Source organism: Pseudorasbora parva, chromosome 7, assembly GCF_024679245.1.
Source record: "Pseudorasbora parva isolate DD20220531a chromosome 7, ASM2467924v1, whole genome shotgun sequence".
NCBI classification, from domain to species: Eukaryota; Metazoa; Chordata; class Actinopteri; order Cypriniformes; family Gobionidae; genus Pseudorasbora; species Pseudorasbora parva.
Genome location: NC_090178.1, coordinates 30,324,569 through 30,349,974, shown reverse-complemented (window position 1 = coordinate 30,349,974; position 25,406 = coordinate 30,324,569). Strand labels below are relative to the sequence as shown.

The 25,406-nt window shown below is 38.0% G+C and overlaps 1 protein-coding gene across 2 annotated transcripts in view; it reads left to right on the top strand.

The window, feature by feature from the left end:
• Positions 1–25,406, top strand: part of nbeal2 (neurobeachin-like 2) — a 105,648-nt gene that overhangs the window by 56,374 nt on the left and 23,868 nt on the right. For both annotated transcript variants that reach the window (XM_067449035.1, XM_067449034.1), the window contains 16 exons: positions 503–636; positions 3,766–3,925; positions 7,217–7,319; positions 7,422–7,572; positions 8,777–8,935; positions 9,069–9,228; positions 9,312–9,400; positions 10,856–11,539; positions 13,879–14,054; positions 14,631–14,787; positions 16,885–17,031; positions 21,934–22,245; positions 23,946–24,095; positions 24,307–24,464; positions 24,781–24,905; positions 25,103–25,220. In XM_067449035.1, coding sequence (XP_067305136.1) covers positions 503–636; positions 3,766–3,925; positions 7,217–7,319; positions 7,422–7,572; positions 8,777–8,935; positions 9,069–9,228; positions 9,312–9,400; positions 10,856–11,539; positions 13,879–14,054; positions 14,631–14,787; positions 16,885–17,031; positions 21,934–22,245; positions 23,946–24,095; positions 24,307–24,464; positions 24,781–24,905; positions 25,103–25,220 — 2,983 coding nt within the window. The remainder of the gene's footprint in view (positions 1–502; positions 637–3,765; positions 3,926–7,216; positions 7,320–7,421; positions 7,573–8,776; positions 8,936–9,068; positions 9,229–9,311; positions 9,401–10,855; positions 11,540–13,878; positions 14,055–14,630; positions 14,788–16,884; positions 17,032–21,933; positions 22,246–23,945; positions 24,096–24,306; positions 24,465–24,780; positions 24,906–25,102; positions 25,221–25,406) is intronic.

Genomic DNA, 25,406 nt, shown 5'->3' with positions numbered 1-25,406 from the left:
GATAAATACAATTTAGTTGTTTTTTAATGTAAGAACCTAGATGAGAATCACCATTGAGAACTACAAACAGACTTCCAAGTAAATATTTTGACACATTAAAGTGAGAAATCTGAGGAAAATGTGTTTAATTCTTGTGAAAATGTCACAATGAAAAAAATAGTCTGCAGCATTACAGCATGAACTATCAACAGCTTGTTATGTGGCGCTTTGAGCTGCTTAGCATATTGATGATGTACATTTTCTGTAATTGCAATATGAGTCACCATTGATATTTTCTGAGCATGCTGTTTTTGGTCTGATATAGTGGTTCATGTCGTTGTGTTCAAGTGTGCGTATGTGTGTATATGCCTGCGCAAGAGGCCGCGGGCAAGATTGTGTTCTTTTCGTGTACTGTTATTGATCCTTTGGCTGTTCATTTTTCCTCTCATTCCATTGCAAGTTATTTGTCACTGTTACACTTCACTAATATAAAACCGATTCCTGGTGTGTGTTTGTGTGTTAGAGGGCCGTTTAGAGAAAAACAGTGTGGCAGCGTTTTTGCTGATGATTAAGAACATGCTGCGGAACCACCCGGCCAATCAGGAGAGTCTGCTCCAGTGCCATGGGCCACCCATCATCGGAGCCATGCTCGGCAAGGTACGCACACACACGCACGCTGGTCAACAGAGAGGGCGCCTGGAGTTCTAACAGGGCATATTGGTGTATGTGACTTCAAGGCATAGCATCCTGTTAGGAAACATCTCATGATATTGCACAATACACACACAACCACAGTTTCACATGCTTTAAGGTTTTATCTGATGCCAGGAATCTTTCAAGAAATGAACAAGCAGTGTTTGAGTGCATGACGTAAATGCATTCAAATCAAGAGTTCACATGTGTTGCAACACAAGTTGTAGAAGCTGCATAGTTGTCTTTTTATTAACGATTAGACAAAGATCAGCTATAGCAGGCACATTATATTAATCAGGTAGCTTGATTAGAAGTTGATAAGTGAAAGTGACTGCTGTGGGCATCTCTGATACAGCATGTAATTAAACAGCAGCTGAAGTTCATAGAAACAGATGCTGATCTTCTGCGGATCATCAGGCTCAGCAGTGGCTTATTGTTCCACAGAATTAAAAGTCATATCTAATCTGCTTCTGATGTACCGTGACTTGACAGCCCTGTGAAGTCCTTTGAAGAGAGTTTCTTGAGTTTGAGGGTTGAAACACACACACACACACACACACACACACACACACACACACACTTAGTGTTTCCATGTTTTATGGGGACATTCCATAGGCGTAATGGATTTTATACTGTACAAACCGTATTTTCTATCCCCTTACACTGCCCCTGCCCCTAAACCTACCCATCACAGGAAACATTCTGGATTTTTACTTTCTCAAAAAAACTCCTTCTGTGTGATTTATTAGATGTTTTCCTCATGGGGACCTAAAAATGTCCTCACAAGGACAAAGATTTCGGATATTGCCATCTTTGTGAGAACATTTTGTCCCCATAACGTAGTGATTACCAGCCAACACGCACACGCACGCGCACGCACACACACGCACACGCACACACACACACACACACACACACACACACACACACACACACACACAGTTATGTAAGTATACCATCATCAGGCATAAATCCTCAGGCTGTCAATTATATACATTAATTTATAGGACATGCATTAAATAATAATAAAAAAACAAAAAACATAATACCATTTTTATCAATATTTGCACAGTTTGGGGTCTGTATTTGTAATGATTTAAAAGTCTGTTCTACTCACCAAGGTTGCATTTATTTGATCAAAAATGCAATAGAACAATAATATTATGAAATTTTTTTTTTTAAATGACCAAAAAAAAGTGTGTGTGTGTGTGTGTTTTACTTCCTGATTGCTTTGCTGAATTTTTACCATTAATACTCACTTGAACATTTATTATCATTATAAATATCTATTTCCATCCATAGTGCGTAAAATTGGAATATCACATAAAACATTTGCAAATAAAGCAGCGTTTCCATCCCATTTGTTCATGTACAAAATCGTCACTTCCTGGAAAATCAGCACAAAATATCTTTAATAAAAATGGGAGCAATTAGGCAAGCCAATGGGGCTCTTTTTTCCTAAATCATATAAATGACTTGAAATGCAATAAATCCTGTTATGTTATCTTGCACTCGGATGCCTGGTGTTTGGCAACACAATTGTTTGAGGCAGTTCTGGGAAGTTGTTATACCAAATCATTTTGATGACAGACTTTGCCACAGGCATTTCAGAATTATCAAACCAGATGCTGAGCAATGAAAGTGGTCTGCTGGTTATTCCAGTTATCCACATTCACTGTTGAGGCAAAAGCACCTGAGTTTTTTGTTGCGCAGCGAGGGATTTATTCAGTAAATGTGTTTCCATTGTACTTTATGTAGTTTAGTCTTCTTATCAGATAAAAAAAATTATCCAACTCAATTGTGTATAGCCTAAGCTTTTTATACACATTTTTAGAATTTAAGTAAGCATCTTGGTGTTTTCATTCTGTATTTTTTTTATGCGATATCCCAAAATGTGCATAAAAATAGGTTGATGGAAACATAGCTAATGTTGAAAACAGTTGTGCTTGTTTAATCTTTCTGAAAACTGCAATATTTTATTTTCAGGATCCTTTAATGAATAGAAAGTTTAAAAGAACAGCATTCATTTTTAATAGATGTTTTATAGACCGTAAACTGTAACATTTGATCAATTTAATGCATAATTTCTAAAAAATAAAATAAAAAAAACTTTCAAATTATTTTAATAGACCCCAAACTTTAGAATGGTAGTGCATATACATTTTTATATTAAAATTGTATTTGTAAAAAAAAAAAAAAAATGCAGAAAACGACATCCTGATACATCTGTAAATTTGGTAAAAGAGAATTTTCCTGTCATCAGAGCAACTCAAGCTTGAACTGAGACAATATGCAACAATCAAAGTTGTTTCTCATGTTTCATTTAACCATAAATGAGAAATTTTGAAATATTTGGATACTTTTCTACGCAAATATTGATATATGTGATTAATCATCATATAATTTAAAGGTGCAGCAACCAATTTCTAAAAAAACATTTTGATATTTGAAATCGACACCAAACAAACACACCCCTCCCTTCAATGCTCCGGCTTTAAAATAACAAACATGCTATGCAATGCAGGCAACAACTAACCGCTGACACAAGTATGGATAAATCAGCGGTGTTTCAGCAACAGCATATCTTGATTCGTGAAACAACAACAACAACAAAAAACTATATTACATAAAACAGAAACAATGTAACCTCTGCAACGGTTTTCAGGCCTTCCTGCTCTCTAATGTCTCTCCAGCATTAGAAAGCTTTTCCATTATTAGCACCATTGGTCCTAAAGATCTTGCCTGATTTTAACCCTTTTCTTTCAATTATGTTCTTGACCTTTTCCTCTTTTGTAATGTCTCTCAGCTATCAGTCTTCCTTCAAATGTCCCGCTTGCTCACTCTCTCTCCTCTCTCGTCATGAGCATATACCTATGACTATGTCATTCCAAACTCCTTTCTGTTGATGATTTGCACAGCCAGAACTATGTACAAACATAATATTTTTTTATGCGCACACACAGAACACACATCTAGCAAATATTCATATAATTCTTTATTTTGGTGTTAAATAGTACAAATTCGAATTGGTGAATGGCTATAATAACCACAAACACTTTCTGATCATCTCCTGCCTGTCTTTGTCTTCTCCAGGTCCCCACCAGTATGATGGACATGAGCGTTCTGATGGCCTGTCAGTTCCTGCTCAAGCAGGTGTCCAATGAGGGCAACAACGCCCTCCTATCACAGCTTTACCAGTACCTGCTCTTTGACTTCAGGATCTGGAGCCACAGCCACTTTGCTGTCTGTCTGGGTAAAAAAAAAAAAACATTAGCATTGTTTTGACATTAAATGCATATACTAATCAGGTCCTAAAGGAATAGTTTGCCTATGAAGGCTGAATGCCTAAAGACCTGCTGTATAGCGAACTTGCCCCTGTCTCCAGGCCAGTTGTTTCTCTGCTATAAACAAGCAGAGGTGGACAGTAACTAAGTACATTTACTTGAGTACTGAGTACTTAAAGCTGCAGTCCGTAACTTTTTGCACTCTAGTGGTTAATAAACAGAACTGCATGCATCTTCCGGAAGAACATTGCAGCCGGAGCTACTTCTCTCTGTTTATGTCTATGGCGGATCACGCAGGGACTGTGCTCCTCCGCAGTGGTACCTACCAGTCTGGCTTGAAATAGTCCCAATATAAATACTTATTTTAATGGCCCACTGAAGTGCCTTGAAACGCGCCACATTATTCAATGTCTTGATGTAATTTCCCCTGAAATGGTTCCAGCTGTAAGCAGCTCCTCCCCTTTTTTGAAACAGCCAATAGCGTTTCGTTAATATACACTTTGACTAGAGCGCAAGAGCAGACCTTTCTGTTTGGTTAAGCCAGTTTCCTCTAACACTGTTTACCATCATAATTTCCTCCATATCGCTTTGAAATGCAGCATTCTGTGCAGAATTCAAATGGGTCGATATGTTTGTTGTCTGCGTAGACTCGCGCATATGATCCGCACTGCGCTCTCGTGTCTGTAGTCTAAATTTAGACCAGAGCCGTTGAGGTATGTGCGCGGATGCGGTGCGTGAAACTAACGTGAAAACAGACTTTATTCGTCTCAAATGAAAGCATATTTACACTGAATCGTTTCCTATAACATATATAGTGTGCCTTTCACCGTGTAGAAATTAGTAAATGTGTGTAAACAACTGACCGATTTTAGCAGGGGCGGGCTTTAGATTTTAGAGAGCATTTTGATTGGACAGAAGATTTGACGAGGTCTGCGATGATGTCACCAAAGTCTGAGATTCGTTTTAACAGAAGTGGGAGACTGTAAATTTTGAATGCTTATATCTCCTAAATGCTAATTTTGTCATAGTTTTGAAACATACCAGCTTATTCATAAATTTAAGGCTAACACAGTCATACTAAAAGCTAAAAAAAATTATTTTGATTTCAGTGGACCTTTAAGTGTACCATAATGATTCAGGGTAAGACAAAAACACGGTTTGGAAAATGGATTCATGTTTTACTTTCTCATTATATCATTTTTGTAAATCTTGAACACAAAAAAAGTTACGGACAGCAGCTTTAAGTACACTTTTTGAGTATCTGTACTTTACTTGAGAATTATTTTTTATGGAAACTTATGACTTTAACTTCACTACATTTAAAGGGCAAATATCATACTTTTTACTCCACTACATTTCTATCAAAGTTGAAAGTCGTTTCTGTAGTAGCTATTAAAGTCAGTGGATGTTTTATATTTATTCTTTAAAAGGTGTTTGGTTTTTGCAGAAAGCCTATCAGGAATCACTCTTGTGGGGTCACATGAAGTTCAATGATCTCCCAGAATTTTTTGAACACGGATCAGATTATAGCAAAATGTAGACGGGTGTCAAAATGTTCATTTTGTCGAGTATTCACATAAACAAAGTTGATTATGTCTTAAGTGAACGTAAACAGAGAACATCAGATGGGTGTCAGTGTATTGGATCCGTGCATTCGGCCTTAAAGTGACAGCAGCTTTGTAAAGGGCTTTGTAACTTTTATACAAGTATTTCAATTCGTTTAAGTTATGCCTGTTTCAGACTACACAATATTTTTACGATAGTCACTGTGTCTGATTATGCGATTTTTGACTCCTAAAATCTTGTCGTGTCCTGGGCAAGAAACAATGAAAGACTACACGTTGCTACTCGACCAATCATCGCTTATTTTCACGATGCACGTGATGTCATCTACCTCCAGAAACAAGAGTGTAAACAAAAAATGTCTGAAGCAGCGTGTTTTGTAGCCTACTGGCTATCTTGTGTTTAGAAAAGCGCAAAAATAGAAAGAAAACCCGACCATGGACACGTTCCTGGCTTGCTGGAAGAGGACAGTATGGGTTGTCAATCCTTCAAAGAGAACTTGCGGTAAAATATTGTTCTTTTTATGTTAAATATTTTGATAATAGCCAGTTGTAAAAGCCTGCCACTACAACGTATTTGTAAAACATCTATTAAGCTTACATTCCAGTAACGTTACTCACAGGGTTGCTGAATGGCTTCCGCTATCGTTCGCAAGCGTTTTTCTTTATTATTCGGTCGTGGTAGTCCCTCGATGAAACATTATACAGGCAGGAGTACATTTGCCACAGCTCCACGAACCTTTCCTCCATTTTATAATTAAGTTGGCCGCACCATCATCTCTCTTGCGTTTTCGCCATGTTTGAAAGCTGTGTTTGAAGTCTGTGCTCCGGTTGGCCAGCGTTACCCATGTGATGGAACCCGTCGTGAAGGAAAAAATTCAACATGCTAGTCTTTCTGTTGTGACGTTGTGAACTATCGCAGATACGGATTCGGTTGGGGTATACTATGATACACTATGCGAGATGAAACTCGATTCTTGCGTCCCGACGTCCATTGTCCACGTCTAATCCCTACGACACCTTACGTCAAACGGATTGTGTCATATTCGGGCTAATATGGTGTAGTCTGAAGCAGGCATTAGTCGTATGTCACTATGTCGGATGGAGCATCACTGACTCTGGCTTAAACTATGATGGCATAATGTGCCTTTATACAAAAATAATAAAATAATGCGTTGCCATAAAAAAGCACATTTAATTTTGATACTTAAGCACTTTAAAAAAATTACTTCTGTACTTTTACTTAGGTAAAAATCTGTTTTTACAACTTTCACTTGTAACAGAGTAATATTTGACCACCAGTACCTTTACTATTACTCAAGTAGTAGAGTTGTGTACTTTGTCCACCCAACATTAATCCAGATGACTTGGAAGATGAAGCCATAGATTGAGATAGATGGAGGCTTGCCGTCAAACTAGGCATAAAATTAGCGAAAAATTAGTGAGCACTGGTGGAAAGAGAGAGAGAGAGCACAGACGACAGAGAACAGATCCGACATCCACAGAGACATGATCTTCACTCGCAGTAATTGCAGCAGAACATTTTTCTATCTATATGTCTTTCAACAATCGGCTCTACAGTCAATTCGGTTGTCTGGAAACCCCAAGGCGCAGAATCCATTGTCTTTCGAAAACAGAAGGATGCCGATGAATATTGTCATTCCAAACTCCTTTCTCTGTATTTATGTTGGTTTGTAGGTCATGTGCAGTACCTATCCACTATCATCAATGAAGGCAAGCTGAAGACTCGCAAGAGGTATGGTGTGCAATACATCCTGGACTCGATTCGGACACACTACAGGTGCGTTCACCTTTTAAATAGTACTATTATGATTTTGGTGATATATCAAAGAAAATCAAACATGTAATTCTGATTTCCTATTTTTTTGGGGGGGGTCCACAGTGCGGAGAAGGACGGCAGTCCTCTGTCTGAAGAGAGGCAGACGGTGCAAATCTCTCTTTTCTCTCTGCTGAAGGACCTTCTGAAATCTCCCACTGCTGAGGAGCTGCACAGCGTGCTAGCCTACGCTGCTATAGTGCAGGACGAGCAACAGGTGAACCACACTAGCAAAGTTTGAAAGTGTAGTGATCTGCAGCTGCCTTCAAAAACAGTGTACTAACTCCCATGGAAACTCATAAGAGACTAATAAACTAGCCATAAGAAGTTGACTTCTTGAAAAGAGTATGATGTGTGTGATGTGCATCTGTTTTTATCAGATCATTGTTTCCCAATCAGCCCAACATACTGGATCAACCAATGGTGCTATTTTAATTCATTGGCATCCCATGGATGGCACATTATTTATTATTAATTACAACAAAATTATAGAAAACTTAAAAGATTAACTTAAATAAAGTATATGAAAAAATATAAAAAATAAAACTTATTTTATTTCAGCTAGGCTAAGGCAACATTTCTTTAAAAAAAAAAAGTTAAAATACTATTAATACAATTAACTAAATAAACTGAAAAAACTAAAACTTAAAGGTGCACTATATAGTATTTTTGCTGTTAAATATCCAAAAACCAGTCCTTTCGGTCCTTTCAATATCCCAAATGTTTCCAGCTATTTGTAAACTGTGAGAAAATATTTATTTTAACCAAGGAGGTCTGAGGGAGTCTGATGGAGTCGCCTGTCAATTGCGTCATTTGCTCAGCTCCACAACACTCAGACCTGCTCTGTTTCATACTACAGTAACATTAATAATCACATACATGAACATGATTTCTGCCCGAGTCCTATCCTGATTCTTTTCCACCAGCTGTGAGGTGAAGTCCACATGTCCTAAGAATCTGAGCTCAAACTTGGCATCATCCTACTACGCCTTTGTTTTGAATAGGCGACCTCTAGCGGACGGATAAGTTCCATAGTGTATTTTTAATGAAAAATATACAGATCTATTTTAAAAAACAACAACACATTTACTAAAACTTTAATTAAAAAATTGAATTAAAATTACAATAGAAAATATAAAAATAAAATCTAATTGAAAATATTGAGGAAAAACTACAATCGTATATCACTGTTACTAAAATAAAACTGTAAATGTATATATTTTATCATGGAAAAAGATTTTTAAAAGGTATTACTGTTAAGTCACTTGTGTATAATCAAATTTGTATCATTACACTGAAAAATAAAGATTAAAATCTTTTCTTTGAATGATTCCATTTTGATTTATTGTGGTCTTATAGGGAAATGCTGGTGTAGGACTAGAGTTGGCAGATTGGTGACTGAATGTTCTGTCTCTCCGTAGGTGATCAGTATTCTGGATGTGTTATACACTGTATTGAGGAATTCTCCTCATCCACGTGAGCAGGCTGTGATGGTTCTTCTGGATCGAGGGGTGGAGCAGCTCTTCTGTCTACTGCTCAAACACAACTATGGTGACGAGGCTCGTGAGAGATTATTCCGGGTGAGAATCACTTTAAATGGCGCAAAGATCTTTGCACTATGGCATGTTTTGAGAAGTCATTAAATGTAGGAATCACGGTGAGATCAGTTTTATTTCAGTGTGATGTGAGCACATCTTTCCTGCTCTTCTGCAGGTCATGTATAAAGTCCTGAAGAGTGAGCGTGTACCTGAGCGCAATAAAATGCGCATTAAACTTAAGGACTCCGGTTACCTCGGGCTGGTCTGCTCCTTTGGAGACGTCCCCATCACCATGGCAACTGTGCGCTGTCTGTATGAGCAGGTGCTCGCCACAGGTAAACTTAAGAAAAGGTGGGCAGTAGTTTTCAACTCATCCTTCAGGTGTTGATTGGTCTGTTTTGTTGTCTGTTTGGTGCAGATCCCACTCCTAATTTTAGAGACCTGTTGGCAGTGGCATATCTGTCCCATCGCGCCGACCTCAGTGTTCGACTAGATATTTGTCGTAAGGTGAGTGACTGCTGAAAAAACAGCTAAAACCAGTCTTAGCTGGTTGGCTGGTCTTATCTGGTCTTCCAGCCTGGTCATAGCTAGTATAGCGACGTGTTGACTCGCCAGTCTGGAAGATCAGCTGCCTAACCAGCTAAAACCAGATGAATACCAACTTGACAGGGCTGGGATACCAGCTTGATCAGATATAGATATGTCCATCATAAACCAGCTATAGACTAGTCAACCTTTTTTTCTGCAGGATAAGGAAAAATGATTTTTTCTTTTAGTGAAATGTAGAAAAGTGTTAATGATAAGATTATCCTTATGAAAATCACTGTAGTATGTTTTTACTACAAAAAAATCTTGTTTTTTGTTATTAAACCAAAGTCCCTATGAAGGAAATTAAGCCTGCTCACTCTGCGGCCATATTTGCAATGCCTAGGGACAGTTATTTATGTCATACAAGACCAAGTCTATCTGTTTGAATGGGGAAATCCTGGTATCTCAAAAAGTGTTTGCCGGACTCACAATAAAAAAATTATTTATTTATTTATTAACATATTTTAGGACAAAATCAACTAAATCTTACATGAACATGTCCCATAAATGTTGTTTCTTATGCTCAAATAGTGTTAAAAATATTAATTTTCATGCTAAATGAGCCAATGTGCATGTGCAGTCCTAAGCTCGACTCTCAGGTTTTTATGGGAACCGGAGCTTCTAACAGCAGCTGCAGTGACGCAGTGACTTTACCAATCAGCAACTGACTCTTTGGCGGGACTATTTTTCCATATTGTGTGTTGCAGTTTCTCCCATTCATGAAATATATCTATAGTATATCTATAGTCTTTGGTTAAACCATGGTAACCACAAATTAGCCATGGTTTTGCTACACTAACCATAGTTTAACCATGTTATTTGATTACCAAATGGTTAATTAAAATCCTTTATGCTGGTATGTTAGCCTTTGGTTAGCAAACATACTAAGAGCTTTGCCTACCACCTTAACATATCAATTACTGGTTAAGAAAAACTCTTTTCATCATTTAGAACAAGATATCATAAGTACATTGATGATCATGCATTCAGTTAGCCTTTGTGGTTAACAAACTTGCTAAAGTTTAACTTGTTACCTTAGCATAGCGGTAACTGTTTAAGTAAGGTTATTTTGATTAGCTAGAACAAGATACCACAATAAAAAGGATAAAACATAGTTACTGTTTCAACATTTGACTCACTATCTACAAATCATCTTGTCAAGTTCACACTGCCGAACAAAACAAATCTACCGGGTAATTCACTCGGTTTCATGGAAAATACAATCCATCTGACAGTATAAATTCCCTTACACAATGACAAAGATCAAAGCCCACTTCTAAACATATATGTTGTGACTTTCCTCAAATGGTACATTCTAATCTAAATGACTAATTATTAAATAAACATTTCTTTTTCCATCTTTCATCACTGTAGCTCTTCCACTTGATCTACTCCAATGAAGAGTATGTGAAGCAGCTCGCTCGTCAGTCAGGCTGGCAAGATGTTCTCACCAAACTCTACGTCAAAGAATCATATGAGTCTCGCGTTCGCAGCCAATGCAATTCTTTTTCCAGCCCCACATCCTCGCTGGACCCTGTTCTTTCCAGACCCGTCTTCCATCGGGAGGACAGCGTAGTGGAGGATGTTCGGCAGAATGTATACATCTCCCTCAATGACCGGCATGACGAGGAGTATGAGGAGGAAGAAGGAGAAGCTCATGATGCGTCCGAGGGCTATTCTGACCTATCCCAGTCTCCCCCGTCAACCGAACAACTCAAGAACTTCAAGCCATTTGACTCTGGAGAACAAAGCAGCCGTTCGTCCTCCCTGTCCAACATTGTGGACATTCCATCATCGTCCCGCCTGCTAGAGGAAGAGGAAAGCGTGTATCAGCCACTCTCACCCTTCAGCTCACCCTTTGAGTTGGAAGTTAGCCTCCAAAAAGGACCCCATACCCCTGTGGGTAGCCAGCCAGAGACCCCTTCTCCTCTGGAGCACAGTAGGGCCTTCCCAGGCATGAGACCACGCAAGAGCTCCAGTCTGTCCAACGTTCTGGACGACGCAAGCTATAGCACTGAACCACCCACAGACACCATCTCCAACACATCCAACCCACAGGTACATGCTGAACACCCTGACCTTGTCTGAAATAACCCCTATACCCTATTTAAGGGGACATCCTTTTATACTGATATCTAAAACCATATTTGAAATTATCGAGTGTACTCATTCAATCCCAGTTGAGTAAACTCGACTCAAAACCAAGTGTACAACAGATGTACACTCAATGGTTAGCTGCTAGATCCATGCACCGTGAGCGTCACACCGAATGAATATGGCATCTAAAGCACTTCCAGCACACCAGTTGTCTGAATTCGCCCACTCATTTTCATTCATTCATTCATTTATATTAGTAAAATAATGTAGGGGATAGTGAATAGAGGTTGAGAGGGTTAATATTGAGGTTATAGTTTCTGAGACAAGATAAGACACAATATAGCCGGGGCGTTATTATAGACAGAATGAAAAGCAAAGTAAAAAAGCATATAAAAGTAAACAAAGTTGCTTTTTCTGTTTTTTTTTTCACCCAAAAATGAAAATTGTGTCATTAAAGGGTCAGTTCACCCAAAAATTAAATTGATGTCATTAATGACTCACCCTCATGTCTTTCCACACCCGTAAGACCTCCGTTTATCTTCAGAACACAGTTAAAGATATTTTATTTTTAGTCCGAGAGCGTGTCCAAGTCTATGCACACTATACTGTCCATGTCCAGAAACGAAAAATAAATGAAAATGAATGAAATAAAAACATCATCAAAGTAGTCCATATGTGACATCCGTTAGTTAATTAGAATCTCTTGAAGCATCGAAAATACATTTTGGTCCAAAAATAACTACTTCCTGTTATTGGTTTCTCTTCCCTGTTCAATCCTCAAATAAAGATTCAAACGGTTGTGAATCAGCACATTGATTTATGATTCGGATTGATTGATCGATTCACTGATTCATAACCGTTTGAATCTTTATTTGAGGATTTAACACAAACAAGGAAGAGAAGAAAATGCTGAATTAAGTCGTAGTTTTTGTTATTTTTGGACCAAAATGTATTTTCGTTGCTTTAAGAGATTCCAATTAACTAACTGATGTCACATATGGACTACTTTGATGATGTTTTTATTCCCTTTCTAGACATGGACAGTATAGTGTGAATACACTCGGATACACTCTCAGACTAAGTATAAAATATCTTAAACTGTGTTCCGAAGAAGATGAACAGAGGTCTTACTGGTGTGGAACTACATTAGGGTCATTTAGGCGACATTTAGAGTCATTAATGACATAAATTTTATTTTTGGGTGAACTTACCCTTTAATTACTTACCCTAATGTCGTTCAACACCCTGTAAGACATCTGTTCATCTTCAGAACACAAATAAAGATATTTTTGTTTGAAATCTGATGGCTCAGAAAGGCCTTCATTGACACCAATGTCATTTCCTCTCTCAAGACCCATAAAGGCACTAAAGACGTCGTTTTAAAGTCCTTCTCACTACAGTGGCTCTACAGTTATTTTATGAAGCGACGAGAACAGTTTTTGTGCAAAAAAAAACCTAAATAACGATTTTTATAGTGATGGCTGTTTTTAAAACAAAGATTTGAACGGTTATGAATCAGCATATCGATTCATGATTTGGATCGCGTGTGAAACTGCCACACTGCTGAAATCACGTGACTTTGGTGATCCGAATCCTGAATCAATACACTGATTCATAACCGTTCGAATCTTTGTTTTGAAATCGGCCCATCACTATATAAGTCGTTATTTAGGGGGGGGTTTTGCGCACAAAAACTATTCTCGTCGCGTCATAAAATGATTGTAGAGCAACTGTAGTAAGATGGGCTTTGTAACGACGTCTTTAGTGCCTTTTATGGGTCTTGAGAGAGGAAATGACATCGGTGTCAATGGAGGCCTTTCTGAGCCATCAAATTTCAACGAAAATATGTTCATTTGTTTTCCGAAGATGAACGGAGGTCCTTAAGGGTGTCAAACAACATTAGGGTAAGTAATTATTGACAAAATTTTCATTTTGGGGTGAACTAACCCTTTAATTTGCACACAAAAAAACAAGATGTAACCAGACAATTAAAGGAAGTACCAGAAGTACCAGTCTAGGGAGCAGACTATCATAGACATTTGACCCTGATGGATCAGATTGGCCAGGCTGTAAGAAATTTTAAACAAGCTAAGACCAGCAAACAGTTTTTTGAAGCTTTTTTGACCTGGGCTAGTGGGTAACCATCTTGCATCCACCTAAAACTAACTAGCAACCACATAATAAAATGCCAGTATCCAGCCAGAACACTCACAAGTATGCATAGATCTATGTGTGTTAAACTTTGTGATACTTTGATAACTCTGATAGCTAAAAACGTGCCTCTCTATCCCCCCTATTAGGCTCCAGAGGAGGAGTTGTGTAATTTGCTGACAAACATCGTATTCTCTGTGCTGTGGAGTGGCACTGAGGGGTCTGAGGATGTGATATGGAGAGAAAGGGGTCAGGTGTTCTCTGTCCTTACCAAGCTTGGCTCGTCCTGCCAACTGGTACGCCCCCCTGATGACATCAAACGCAGGTTAGAAACTTAACTTTAATGGTTTTAATGCTGCATTAAATATTACTCTGATCCAGAGAGCTAAAGTGAAGACTGACATTTTTTCCGACTGATTGAACTTTGAAGATTTAACTTTGCATCTTGACTCTTCTGAACTTGAATGATTGTTGTGCGGCTTGTGGAGGAGAGATATGCCAGAGACTTTAAAGTGTAAATGAAATAGTGACAAATAATGGTAAATTTGCCAGAAATGGGGGCAAATGACTCCCATTATGAGAACAACTACTGCATTTGAAATCCAGTAGAGATCAGAGACTGAAGGGAGATACTGTACATTAAAGAGTTTTCTGGATTCCTTTGGTTCAGATGAGGGCTGGGTGGGGATCTCTAGAGGGCAGAAGTTCTTTGCGCTACTGGGCTGTTGCTGTTTTTGGTGTGGCTTCAGCATTGCATCACCATAGAGCTTGTTTTTACTTTAAGTCTTAGGGTGTGCCTGTCTGATGACTTGCTCAAGACAAATTGTTTTGTGGCTGTGAACAAACTTTAGAAGTTGGCGGGGGTGTGACAGATGTCTTTTGTGTCTTTTGTGTATTGTAGTCTATTGGAGATGATGCTGGAGTCGTCTCTGTCAGATCTGAGGGACTCTCAGGGCCTGTCTCTGCACCATGTGCCTTCTTTGCTTCGCCTCCTCAGACTGCTCCAGGACTTCCTATTCGCCGAGGGCACTGACAATCAAACACTATGGAGTGAGAAGGTTAGGAATAGATTTATATATTCTTACCCTGACAGTTGATTTTATAACTCACAGACTCTTATTCCAAAGCCAGAAGAGTTTGAAACGAAGTTGGAGAAAATCCAGTATGAGGGTGTTCACACTGCACACAAATCCAATTTGGCTTTCAAATCTTTTAGCAAAAATAATTGTTTGGAAACAGATTGTTGATGCACATCATAAAAGCACAGCAAATACATCTGATTTTATTCAGATTTAAATCACATGATGAGTTTGTAAACATCAGATTTCAGTTGTTTGTTTGTTTGTTTTTTGCTTTTTGATGTTAAGACTAAACTAAAATCTGCACACAATTGTTAATCATTTGGGGTCAATAAAATGTTTTATGTTTTTGAAAGAATTTTGAATTCCCAATAAAGCTGCCCTTTAAAAAAATCATAAAAAATATTACTACAATTTATTATAAAATGTTTTTTGTTTTTTTACTATGAAGCAAGGCTGTATTTTCAGCATCATTAATCATTACATCATTACTGATCCTTCAGAAATCATTCTAATATGCACATTTCCGATGCTAAAGAAACATTTCTTATTATTATCAATGTTGAAAATAGTTAATATTTTTCATGAAAATCGTTATTTATATCGTTATCGTTATTTGATGTATTGATGAATAGAAAGTTCAAAAGAATAGTATTTATTTTGAAATAGAAATCTATTGTAACATTATAAATATTATTAAAAAAAACATTGCTGTCACTTTCAACACTTTAATATGGGGAACACCTATTCACCTATTCATATATTTCAATGAATCACTAAATGGCCCTCATATGTCACAAGACAAGACATTAAGAAATCATGTTCATTTCAAATACTTATATCACTGACAACAGTAGTCCGGCCAGGATATTGTCATTTAAAAGTTGTTGTTGCAGCCCTCAACTGAGGTTGATGTTTTGGCCTGAAGCGCCACCCTCCAACTATCGACCAATCACAAAGTCAGTAGTGTTTCAGCATCAGGGGGAGGGGGATACACCACTCTGCAATCATTTGAAAGTGACTGCAGTACCCGTTTTGGCTAGCCTGACAAGCCAGACCCACATCAAGATGTTTGGTCTGGAAACTCACCATAGACAGGGCTCAATCCGAGGGGCGGGATAAATGGTTGTCTTTCAAACTCCCTCTGCGCGCGATAGGATAGCGCTACACCAACCAGAGCAACGAAGGTGAAACAGAGCTTGTTGACAGATTAAACATCCGGTCAGCTAAACTCCGAACACATCTTCCCTTTTTAAGAATGACTTCAGTGCCGTTCTTTGTTCTTTTCTCAGAGAAAAGCTTAACTTAAAGTCTTCCAGAGTCGCGGTCAAAGCTGATTCGAAAGACCGCCGCCGTTCGCCAGTTTCTGTGTTTACTAGAAGCACGCAAACGCAACTCGGCCATTGTCATTATGGCCCCGCCCGCCGACTCTATACACGATGTGATTGGCCCGTCCAGATTGTGAGGAATACAGCTCAGAAGGGTATTGAGAGTTCCTAGACGACACTAGCGGGCAGATTAAATTTGCTGCCGCTAGGGTGCGTCTAGATTTCTAGGCTACGTTTTGGCCACAATCTTACATACACTTCCTTTAAGTTTATGTATTGAGTAGGATTAATGGATGTAGAATATGGTCATGTAGAATAAGGCATTAATATGTGCTTTATATGTACTGATAAACAGCCAATATCCTAGTAATGTACATGTGAATAAGCAACTAGTTAATAGTGAGAATTGAACCCTAAAATAAAGTGTTACCAATCAATTAATTGCATCATCGTTGCTGGATAAAAGTATTAATTGCTTATAAAAATAAATAAAAAATCGTATCACAGTCTTCTTAATCTTTGACCCCAAACTTTTGAACTTATAACATACAACTTGTAAGGATCTGGGTAGTGAAACAATATGAGCACACTCTCTCTCACATACAAACTCATATGTACTGTATGAACATCTATGTAACAAAAGTGTGCAAATACATTTTTGGGAAAGTTTATTTTAATGTTGCTTTTTAATTGTGTGCAATGTTTTTATTTGTTAATGAGTCTAAGAGTGTGTCTATTTTCGTGGCAGATCTTTGAAGGGGTGGTCAATCTGCTGGACAGGCTGCAGGCGTGGCACACGACCCCCGGGTCAGCGGGGTCTGCTGAGCTCAAAGAGATGTCTCTGATCGGCCTGCGTATCATCACCGGATACATTCAGCAGCAGCAGAACCCGCAGGTACACTCATCTTACTAGATAGGATTCCAGGGTTGTTTTATACAATTCTTGTTCTTTGACACTTACTAATGTGTTTTTTACTAGCTTATTGCATGGCATGTACAGAATGATTATGACAGTGTCAAAACAAAACAAAATAAAATAAATGATGGTGTTGAAATTGCACAGTTGTTAATACTCCCTTCTAAAGGTGGAGCGTTTAAAAACTTGTTAATCCTCATGTCATGATTATTAGATATGCCTTTGGGCTTTAAAGAGCTTTTTTTTGTAAGTAGCTTCAGTTCATTCCAGTGGAGAGCAGATGTCCGTATATGGAGATGTGTGAGGTTTTTTATCATTCTTCTCCAGATTCACTTAAACCCGTCCCACACTCAAATTAGGCCATATCAACTGAATATGAAGTCAGAGGAACTGACTTACTGTGGGGCAGTCCAGAAAAACATGTGGATGTATATCTGTTGTTCATGAACATGTTTGTTTCCTATAGACAGGTTGTCTGTTTATAGAGTATTAAAGGGGGGGTGAAACACTCAGTTTCAGTCAATCTCATGTCAATCTTGAGTACCTATAGAGTAGTATTGCATCCTTCATATCTCAGAAAAGTCTTTAGTTTTATTATATTTATAAAAGAAATATGGGCTGTACCGAGTCTTTCCGGAAAAAAACAAGCGCCTGGAGGCGTATCGTGTGGGCGGAGCTAAAGAATGACGAGCGTGCAAAGCGGTGACGTCCTCAAGCGTGGAGAAGCCCATCGCTATCAATCCCAGCTAATAGATATATGATCCAGAATCATTCGGAGGCTGAAATAAATTGAACAGGAGAAACAGCAAATGCAGGACGTCCGTCTTTGTGGTATGTACTGTATTTAGTGGCCTGTCAACATTTGTGTTTACTCGCAGTTTATGAGGACATGATTCGGTTTATGGACTATTGTATGCGACTAAACCTTAGCAGTAGCAAGCAAAACGGTTTTGCATGTCAGACTAGTGTAACGTTATACATAGAACAACAACAGAGTCCGTTAGAGCATTTGAATGATGAAGCACGCGATTGTGCCGTTTACTGATGTTTACTCACGCGACGAGAGCCAATTGCAGAGACATTTGAAGCAGTTTTACTCACCGGCTGCTTCCAAAGCAGGACCGAACCTTTATCGCTGGGGCCGCTTCGTCAAAAACACACTTCTTTGGTATGATTTGGTAAAGTCCTGTGACAGCAGTGAACGGTGGAGATCCACTTTGCAACACGACTAAAGCGATGTTGTAAAGCTTCCCGTCATTTCTGCGTTCAAATCGGTTCAAATGCAGCGCTGCCTTCCCGGAATGCTGTGCTGAAGCGTTGAAGTCGCTCGACGTCACTCATAGGAATAAAGTGGAGCGCGACGCGACCATAGGCCGCATCAGAAGTGTTCACGGATGACTGGATCTGCACCTTGAAAGAGTGTTTATGGGCATGCATTACCTCTCTCGCTCTAGTCACGCGCGTGCATACCCTACCGGGAGAAGAGCCCGCGGCCCAGACAAGGACCTTCCGCTCTGTTCACGTCAAGCCGAGCCATACTCGGAAAAAACTCTCCGAAACCGGAAGGAGTATTTTTGACACAGAAATACTCCATCAAACGCCCAACATTAGTTTTTGAAACTTTGTCTATGTTTAGGATGGGAATCCAAGTCTTTAACAGTGTAAAAAGCTCAGTATGCATGAAACAGCATTTCACCCCCCCTTTAAACTTGTAATTATTTCCTTTTGTGCAATGTGTCTTAATTCTAAAAATGCAATTGTCGTTTGGAAAAAAATACTTGGCAGGGTTCGACTTTGAAAAAGCATGTTAATTCATTTTTTTTTTTTTCAACGAGGTGCGTTTGGGCGCAATGTTGGCTATTTTGAGGCAACTGAAAACGACTGCACCAAAACCTGGTCTAAAGTCAATAGCTCAATATTTATTTTTGTAATTTAAAGGGCTTGTTGGTAATATGCGCCTATAGGCGGGTGTGCAACACGCGTACACTCTGCTTATTACACACACAGGGATGCGCAGCAGCACACAAACAGTTTTAAATATGACAAATCAAAGGATTAAAAGGATGTAAAGTTAAACTTTAAAAGGATGTTTCATTAAACTAGCAAAAGTAGGATTCAGACACGTCCTAAGTGCACTTGCACTGTGTGTGTTAGACCATGTGCTTAGTTAAAATAGGGCCCTTGGGCTCTCTATAACCCCAACTTTCTGAGAGAACTCTGTTCTGATTGGTCAGATGTTCCAGTCTGTTGTGATTGGTCTACAGCCTACAGTGTGTGTTGGAAATGATATGCCCATTATCAAATCTGAATTTCAGCTCCGGAGGCTTCCTCAGTGCTTGTATACACAGTGATATGAACAGTTACAATGGAGTCAGTTTTACTAACTCTTCACAACCTCATCCTTTGGAAGTGCATGTAATATAATCTTCTCAACATGTCGACAACAAGAACCTTAGCTACGACTACAGTGTTTGAGGGCAGATCAGAGTAGACGTTGGTATTATGCATATTCGTCACAAACCTTTGTAAGTTCAAACAGGAAGGAGGCTTGGAATTACTAACGACTCGGTGCAGGCAGTTCAGAATCATTTTTTCTTTTGGGACACAATTCGTTGAGCACTTGAAACTTTTCAGACCTTTTACATTCACAAACAGCTATATCACACACTTCTGGAAAGGTAATATCTGAAAAAGCATAATGGGGCACTTTAATTTTGACCATAAGGCAACTGTGAATATTCATAGAAATCATTAATTGGATCAAAGAATAAATTAACTAACATAGCATCCTTAAACCATCAAATGAAAATGGCTCAGCATATGAGCTCATATTAAGAGCTGCTGTGCTCACAGGAACTCTATAATAAGCAGACAGCTAAGTGCTGCTCACCATGAAAACCGTGTTCAGAAATAACCCTAGACAAATACAAGATGCAAACATGAGTAGAAAAAAAAGACTAACAAGGGATCATGATGACAACGGTGTTTACAATCATTTGGAGATTCATGCACTTATAACATGATTTTAGATGCTGTGTGTGTTCAGAAAGGAATAATAGCTTGTTAACTGCATCTTGTGTGTTGTATACTAGCTGTGTTTTTTGTTGCTGTTTTTTTATGTGAGACAGGATTAATTTAGCAGTGATAAACACTTTGGTAGAATGCTGAATTGTCATATGACTTTATTGCATTGCTTGTTTAGTTTAAAGTGAGTGGTATCCATCATCTTGAAAATAAAACCGTAGTTTTATGAATAATATAAATAAAACAGTATTTGGGATACAGTACGCTGCCACCTGCCATCTCAGTATTTTATGAATACAGAGAATTTGTATACTGAACGGTGCAGTATACTGCATAGCTTACTGTTTGCTAGATATTTCTTTGTCGACAAATTAAACCCAGTGTATTGTAGAAATTGATTTCTAAACATCTTGATGTCATTTTTAGTATAGTGCACTTACAGTACAGTATAGTGCAAGTACAGCATAGTATAGTGCAGTTGAACTATAGTACAGTGTAGTATAGTGCAGGTACAGTACAGTGGAGTAACGGTACAGTATAGTGCAGTTACAGTACAGTAGAGTGGAGTAACGGTACAGTATAGTATAGTGCAGTTACAGTACAGTAGAGTGGAGTAACGGTACAGTATAGTATAGTGCAGTTACAGTACAGTACAGTGAAGCAATGGTACAGTATACTGCAGTTACAGTATAGTGCAGTTACAGTACAGTAGAGCGGAGTAACGGTACAGTATAGTATAGTGCAGTTACAGTACAGTACAGTGAAGCAATGGTACAGTATACTGCAGTTACAGTATAGTGCAGTTACAGTACAGTAGAGCGGAGTAACGGTACAGTATAGTATAGTGCAGTTACAGTACAGTACAGTGAAGCAACGGTACAGTATACTGCAGTTACAGTATAGTGCAGTTACAGTACAGTGGAGTAACGGTACAGTATAGTGCAGTTACAGTATAGTGCAGTTACAGTACAGTGGAGTAACGGTACAGTATACTGCAGTTACAGTACAGTGGAGTAACGGTACAGTATACTGCAGTTACAGTATAGTATAGTGCAGTTACAGTACAGTACAGTGGAGTAATGATACAGTATACTGCAGTTACAGTATAGTATAGTGCGGTTACAGTACAGTACAGTGGAGTAATGGTACAGTATAGTACAGTTACAGTGCAATATACTGCAGTTACAGTATAGTGCAGTTACAGTACAGTATACTGCAGTTACAGTATAGTGCAGTTACAGTATAGTACAGTTACAGTATAGTATAGTGCAGTTACAGTACAGTGGAGTAACGGTACAGTATAGTACAGTTACAGTATAGTGCCATTACAGTGCAGTGGAGTAACAGTACAGTTGCAGTGCAGTATACTGCAGTTACAGTATAATATAGTGCAGTTACAGTACAGTATAGTATAGTTCAGTAACAGTATAGTGTAGTTACAGTACAGTATAGTGCAGTTATAGTACAGTATAGTATAGTTCAGTTAAAGTAGTGTAGTTACAGTACAGTATAGTGCAGTTACAGTACAGTATAGTGCAGTTACAGTACAGTGTAGTATAGTACAGTATAGTAATAGTATAGCATAGTATAGTATTAGTGCATTTTCACTACAGTATAGTACAGTACAGTGTAGAACAGCATAGTTACAGTATAGTATAGTACAGTACAGTACAGTACAATATAGTATAGTATATATTGCAGGAATAATATGTAATATGATATTATGCCATTCTGGTCATATGGAAAATACTTTCACAATGTACATATTAACATTAAAAGACTAATGTACCAGAAAAATGAGAATAAACACTAACCCCCAAATCATGATAGTTATATCTGCTTTTTTTTTCTTTTTAGGTGTGTGAGATGGCACGTTTAAAGCTTCATAGCCTGCTGCAAACTGTGTTAAGTCTGTCCTGGGAGGAGGTGTGTTTTCTGCTGGGTCGTCTTGGTGTTCCACTCTGGCAAGCAAACTCTGGTTCAGACACCGAGGCTTTGCTGAGCCCGCTGGTGCCCATCGTCCGAACGCTTTTGGACCAGCATGCAGAACGCACCACCCTTCAGAACATGCTCCCCAACCTCCCCGCCACCAACGGCAGCCCCTCCTTCGCCCAGGACCTCCAGAACTACTGCGGCACCGCCGAGTGGCAGCAGTTCTTCCACAACCACGTCAGTACAGCCCGATCTTCCCCACACACACACACAGTTTAGCAGACACCCAGTTAGACTGTTTACCTTACGATAAGCTGGCAGCTTCTCCGCAACAGCCGCGTCAGTATATGTTACCACAAAGCTAGTTTCGTTTTACCTTTTTTGGATGCAGAACGACAAGAATAAGTCTCTCAGCCCTCATTCTCAGTCAAACACAAGTTAAGCTTATCATTTCACAAGAAGCTCAGTCCTGAAGGATTTAAGCACATTGAAATAACCCATACACTCGTTCACATCTGCAGTGTAATATATAATCACCTTGGATTCATTTTTAGATTCAAGGTTTACCTAAAGCTGTTGAGCTGATTCCAGAGTGGTAGACCCCTCTCTCTAAAACAGTGAATAACTTACTCAGTGGACGTGTGTTTGGTTTAGCGTGAGGGCACTTTGACGGTTAATCCGTTTCCATTGTAGTGATGAACTCTTTATTTAGACGCTTTTGTTCATCCAGTGCAAAAACAAGACCGCAAAATTCAGATTTATTCGCCTCATCCCACAAATCCAAAACAAACCATGCGCTTAAAATAAACAGACATCACGGCAGAGTGACCTGGAGAAGATTTACGAAGGTTGGAGTGTGACTGTGTGTGGTTATAAATCTTCCCTGTTTGGACTGTTCATATATACACATCTCACGGGATATTAGCATGCCTTGAATCAGGATGTAAACCAGGTTTTACACTATGCCCAAACATATATGTAGGTGAGGCGAGGTGAAGAGAGAGAGAAAAATGTGTGCGTTTTGATTGTTCAGCATTAAAATTATACAGTACATTTAATACATTTTCAGTGTAAATAAAAGCAGCAAAATGTCAACACCAGTAATATGATAGATGATAATAATAATAATAATAATAATAATAATAATAATAATAATAATGTTTATTTTATAGAACATTTCAAGAACCCAATGTCTCTTCACATAGTAATAAAAAAAGTAAAGTTAAGAAATTATTATTTTAATTATATTATGAATGTTAACAATTTATTTTAAATGATCACACCTTTTAATTTTTAGATTTTTTTTATACATTTAGAATACAAATAAAATATAAATTATATTTAATTTATAGTATGCATTATTGAATTGTATATATTTTTTCCAATGTTAATCATTTTAAATATAATGTATACATTTATGAAATAATTACAATTGTTTTTAAGTTATTTTTTGCATTAATTGTAAGTATTTATAATATAATACATTTTAATTTATAAAAAAATATTTGCATTATATTTTATTATATTATTTTTAATAATTTTAATAAATTTTATGTATTTATAATTTTTTACAATTATAATTTTAAGTTACTTTATGCATTCATTTATGTTGTGTTATTTTTTACTTATACATTTTTTAATCATATTTGTAATCTTTTAAATTAATTGTAAGATTGTATAATATAATACATATTTAAGTATAGTATAAATAAGTATGTTTTGTGTTCATAATATTATATTATATTATATTATATATTCCAAATAATTCTACAAAAATGAAATGCACACATTACATATTTCTGATATGTGATCACAGATGTGCCAGTATTAGCTGTTTTACAGCAACTTCAAACATGCCTCATCCAATTAAAATTTTGTGCAAAATTTAAGAATGAATTTTAAACCATGTGAAATGTTTTCATAATGTGTGCCTGTAGGTGGAGCCCACAATGCAGCAGTATGAGCTAGACACTTTTGGAAAGAGTCACGACCTGATGTCCAACTTTTGGAATTCCTGCTTTGATGACCTCATGAGCACTGCACAGAGAAGAGACAAGGACCGTTCTGACTGCAAAGCCAAGTTTCAGGTGTCCGCTAACCCCAATTATTCCAATACAGAGGGAATATGTTAGGGTGTTAAAGAGAAGATTGCTGGTCCGATCCACATATGGAGCAAACCATGAGTGTTTACTGCTTGGGAATACTGGGATTATTTATTACACATCCCAAACCCCAAAGCAAATCTGCCCATGACATTTGAGTTAATAACATGGACTGTTTGTATTCTTCTCTTTCCAGGAGCTCATCATTAACCCGTTTCTAAAACGAGTACGCTCAGAGAACAGCCGCTACCACATTGTGCAGAAGATGATTAACGGCCAGCAGGGGGTGGTGTGGAGGCATTGGAAATCACTGCGTAGATTACTGAGCAGTGAGAGAGGAGCTTGGGCACTCAGGTCTGCATACATTAAACTCTGCTGATTCTTAGTGAATATGATGCATTGAAGAATTGTATTATTTTATTTCTCACACACACACCCACACCCACACACACACACACACACACACACACATATATATATATATATATATATATATATATATATATATATATATATATATATTAACTAATAACTATAGAATAGAAGCAATATCACTGTCACAGTAAATTGAGTTAAAATGAGGTTCAATTGTATACACTGATACTGTATATCCAAACATTATATTGCAGTATGTGTGATGATGGACTGAGTGGAAGTGTTTGTGTTTCAGGGTTCAGCCAGAGGTGAAATGGAAACTGTCAAGTGCAGAGACATACTCTAAGATGCGTCTGAAGCTGGTGCCCAACTACAACTTTGATTCCCACTGTGATGCCAGTGCACTGAGAGATAACATGGGTTAGTCACTTTGGAGAATGTCCCTGTAATCTGCTAAATGAGTGTTAATGGATGAATGATGCTCAATAAATCATATGATCTAAGAATGACTGTTGGTAAATGGACATCCTGATTGTTTTGCTTTGACCAAATATTTAAAAATCTGAACTCTGTTACTTCAACATTAACGCTGGAGTTTTTGCCTGTTTTTTCTGCAGGAGCCGACAGCCCTCGCAGCTCGACTGAGCCCATCCCTCTCGCTGTTGCCAAGGAAGCCAAAGTTAGCGACATGGAGGATGACAAACTAGAAGATGAAGATTTTGTCTTCCTTGAAGAGTGAGTGTCGTAATGTAACTGATTTGTTAAGAAAGATATCTTAACCAAGAGATCTACATCAAACTCCTTGATGCCAAGAACCACCAAAAATGATGAACCCCTTTCTTCTTAAAATATAAGGAACACATTTTTATGTGTTAACTTGGTATGTAAACAAAATAGAATAGCAATATAATAAAATAATTC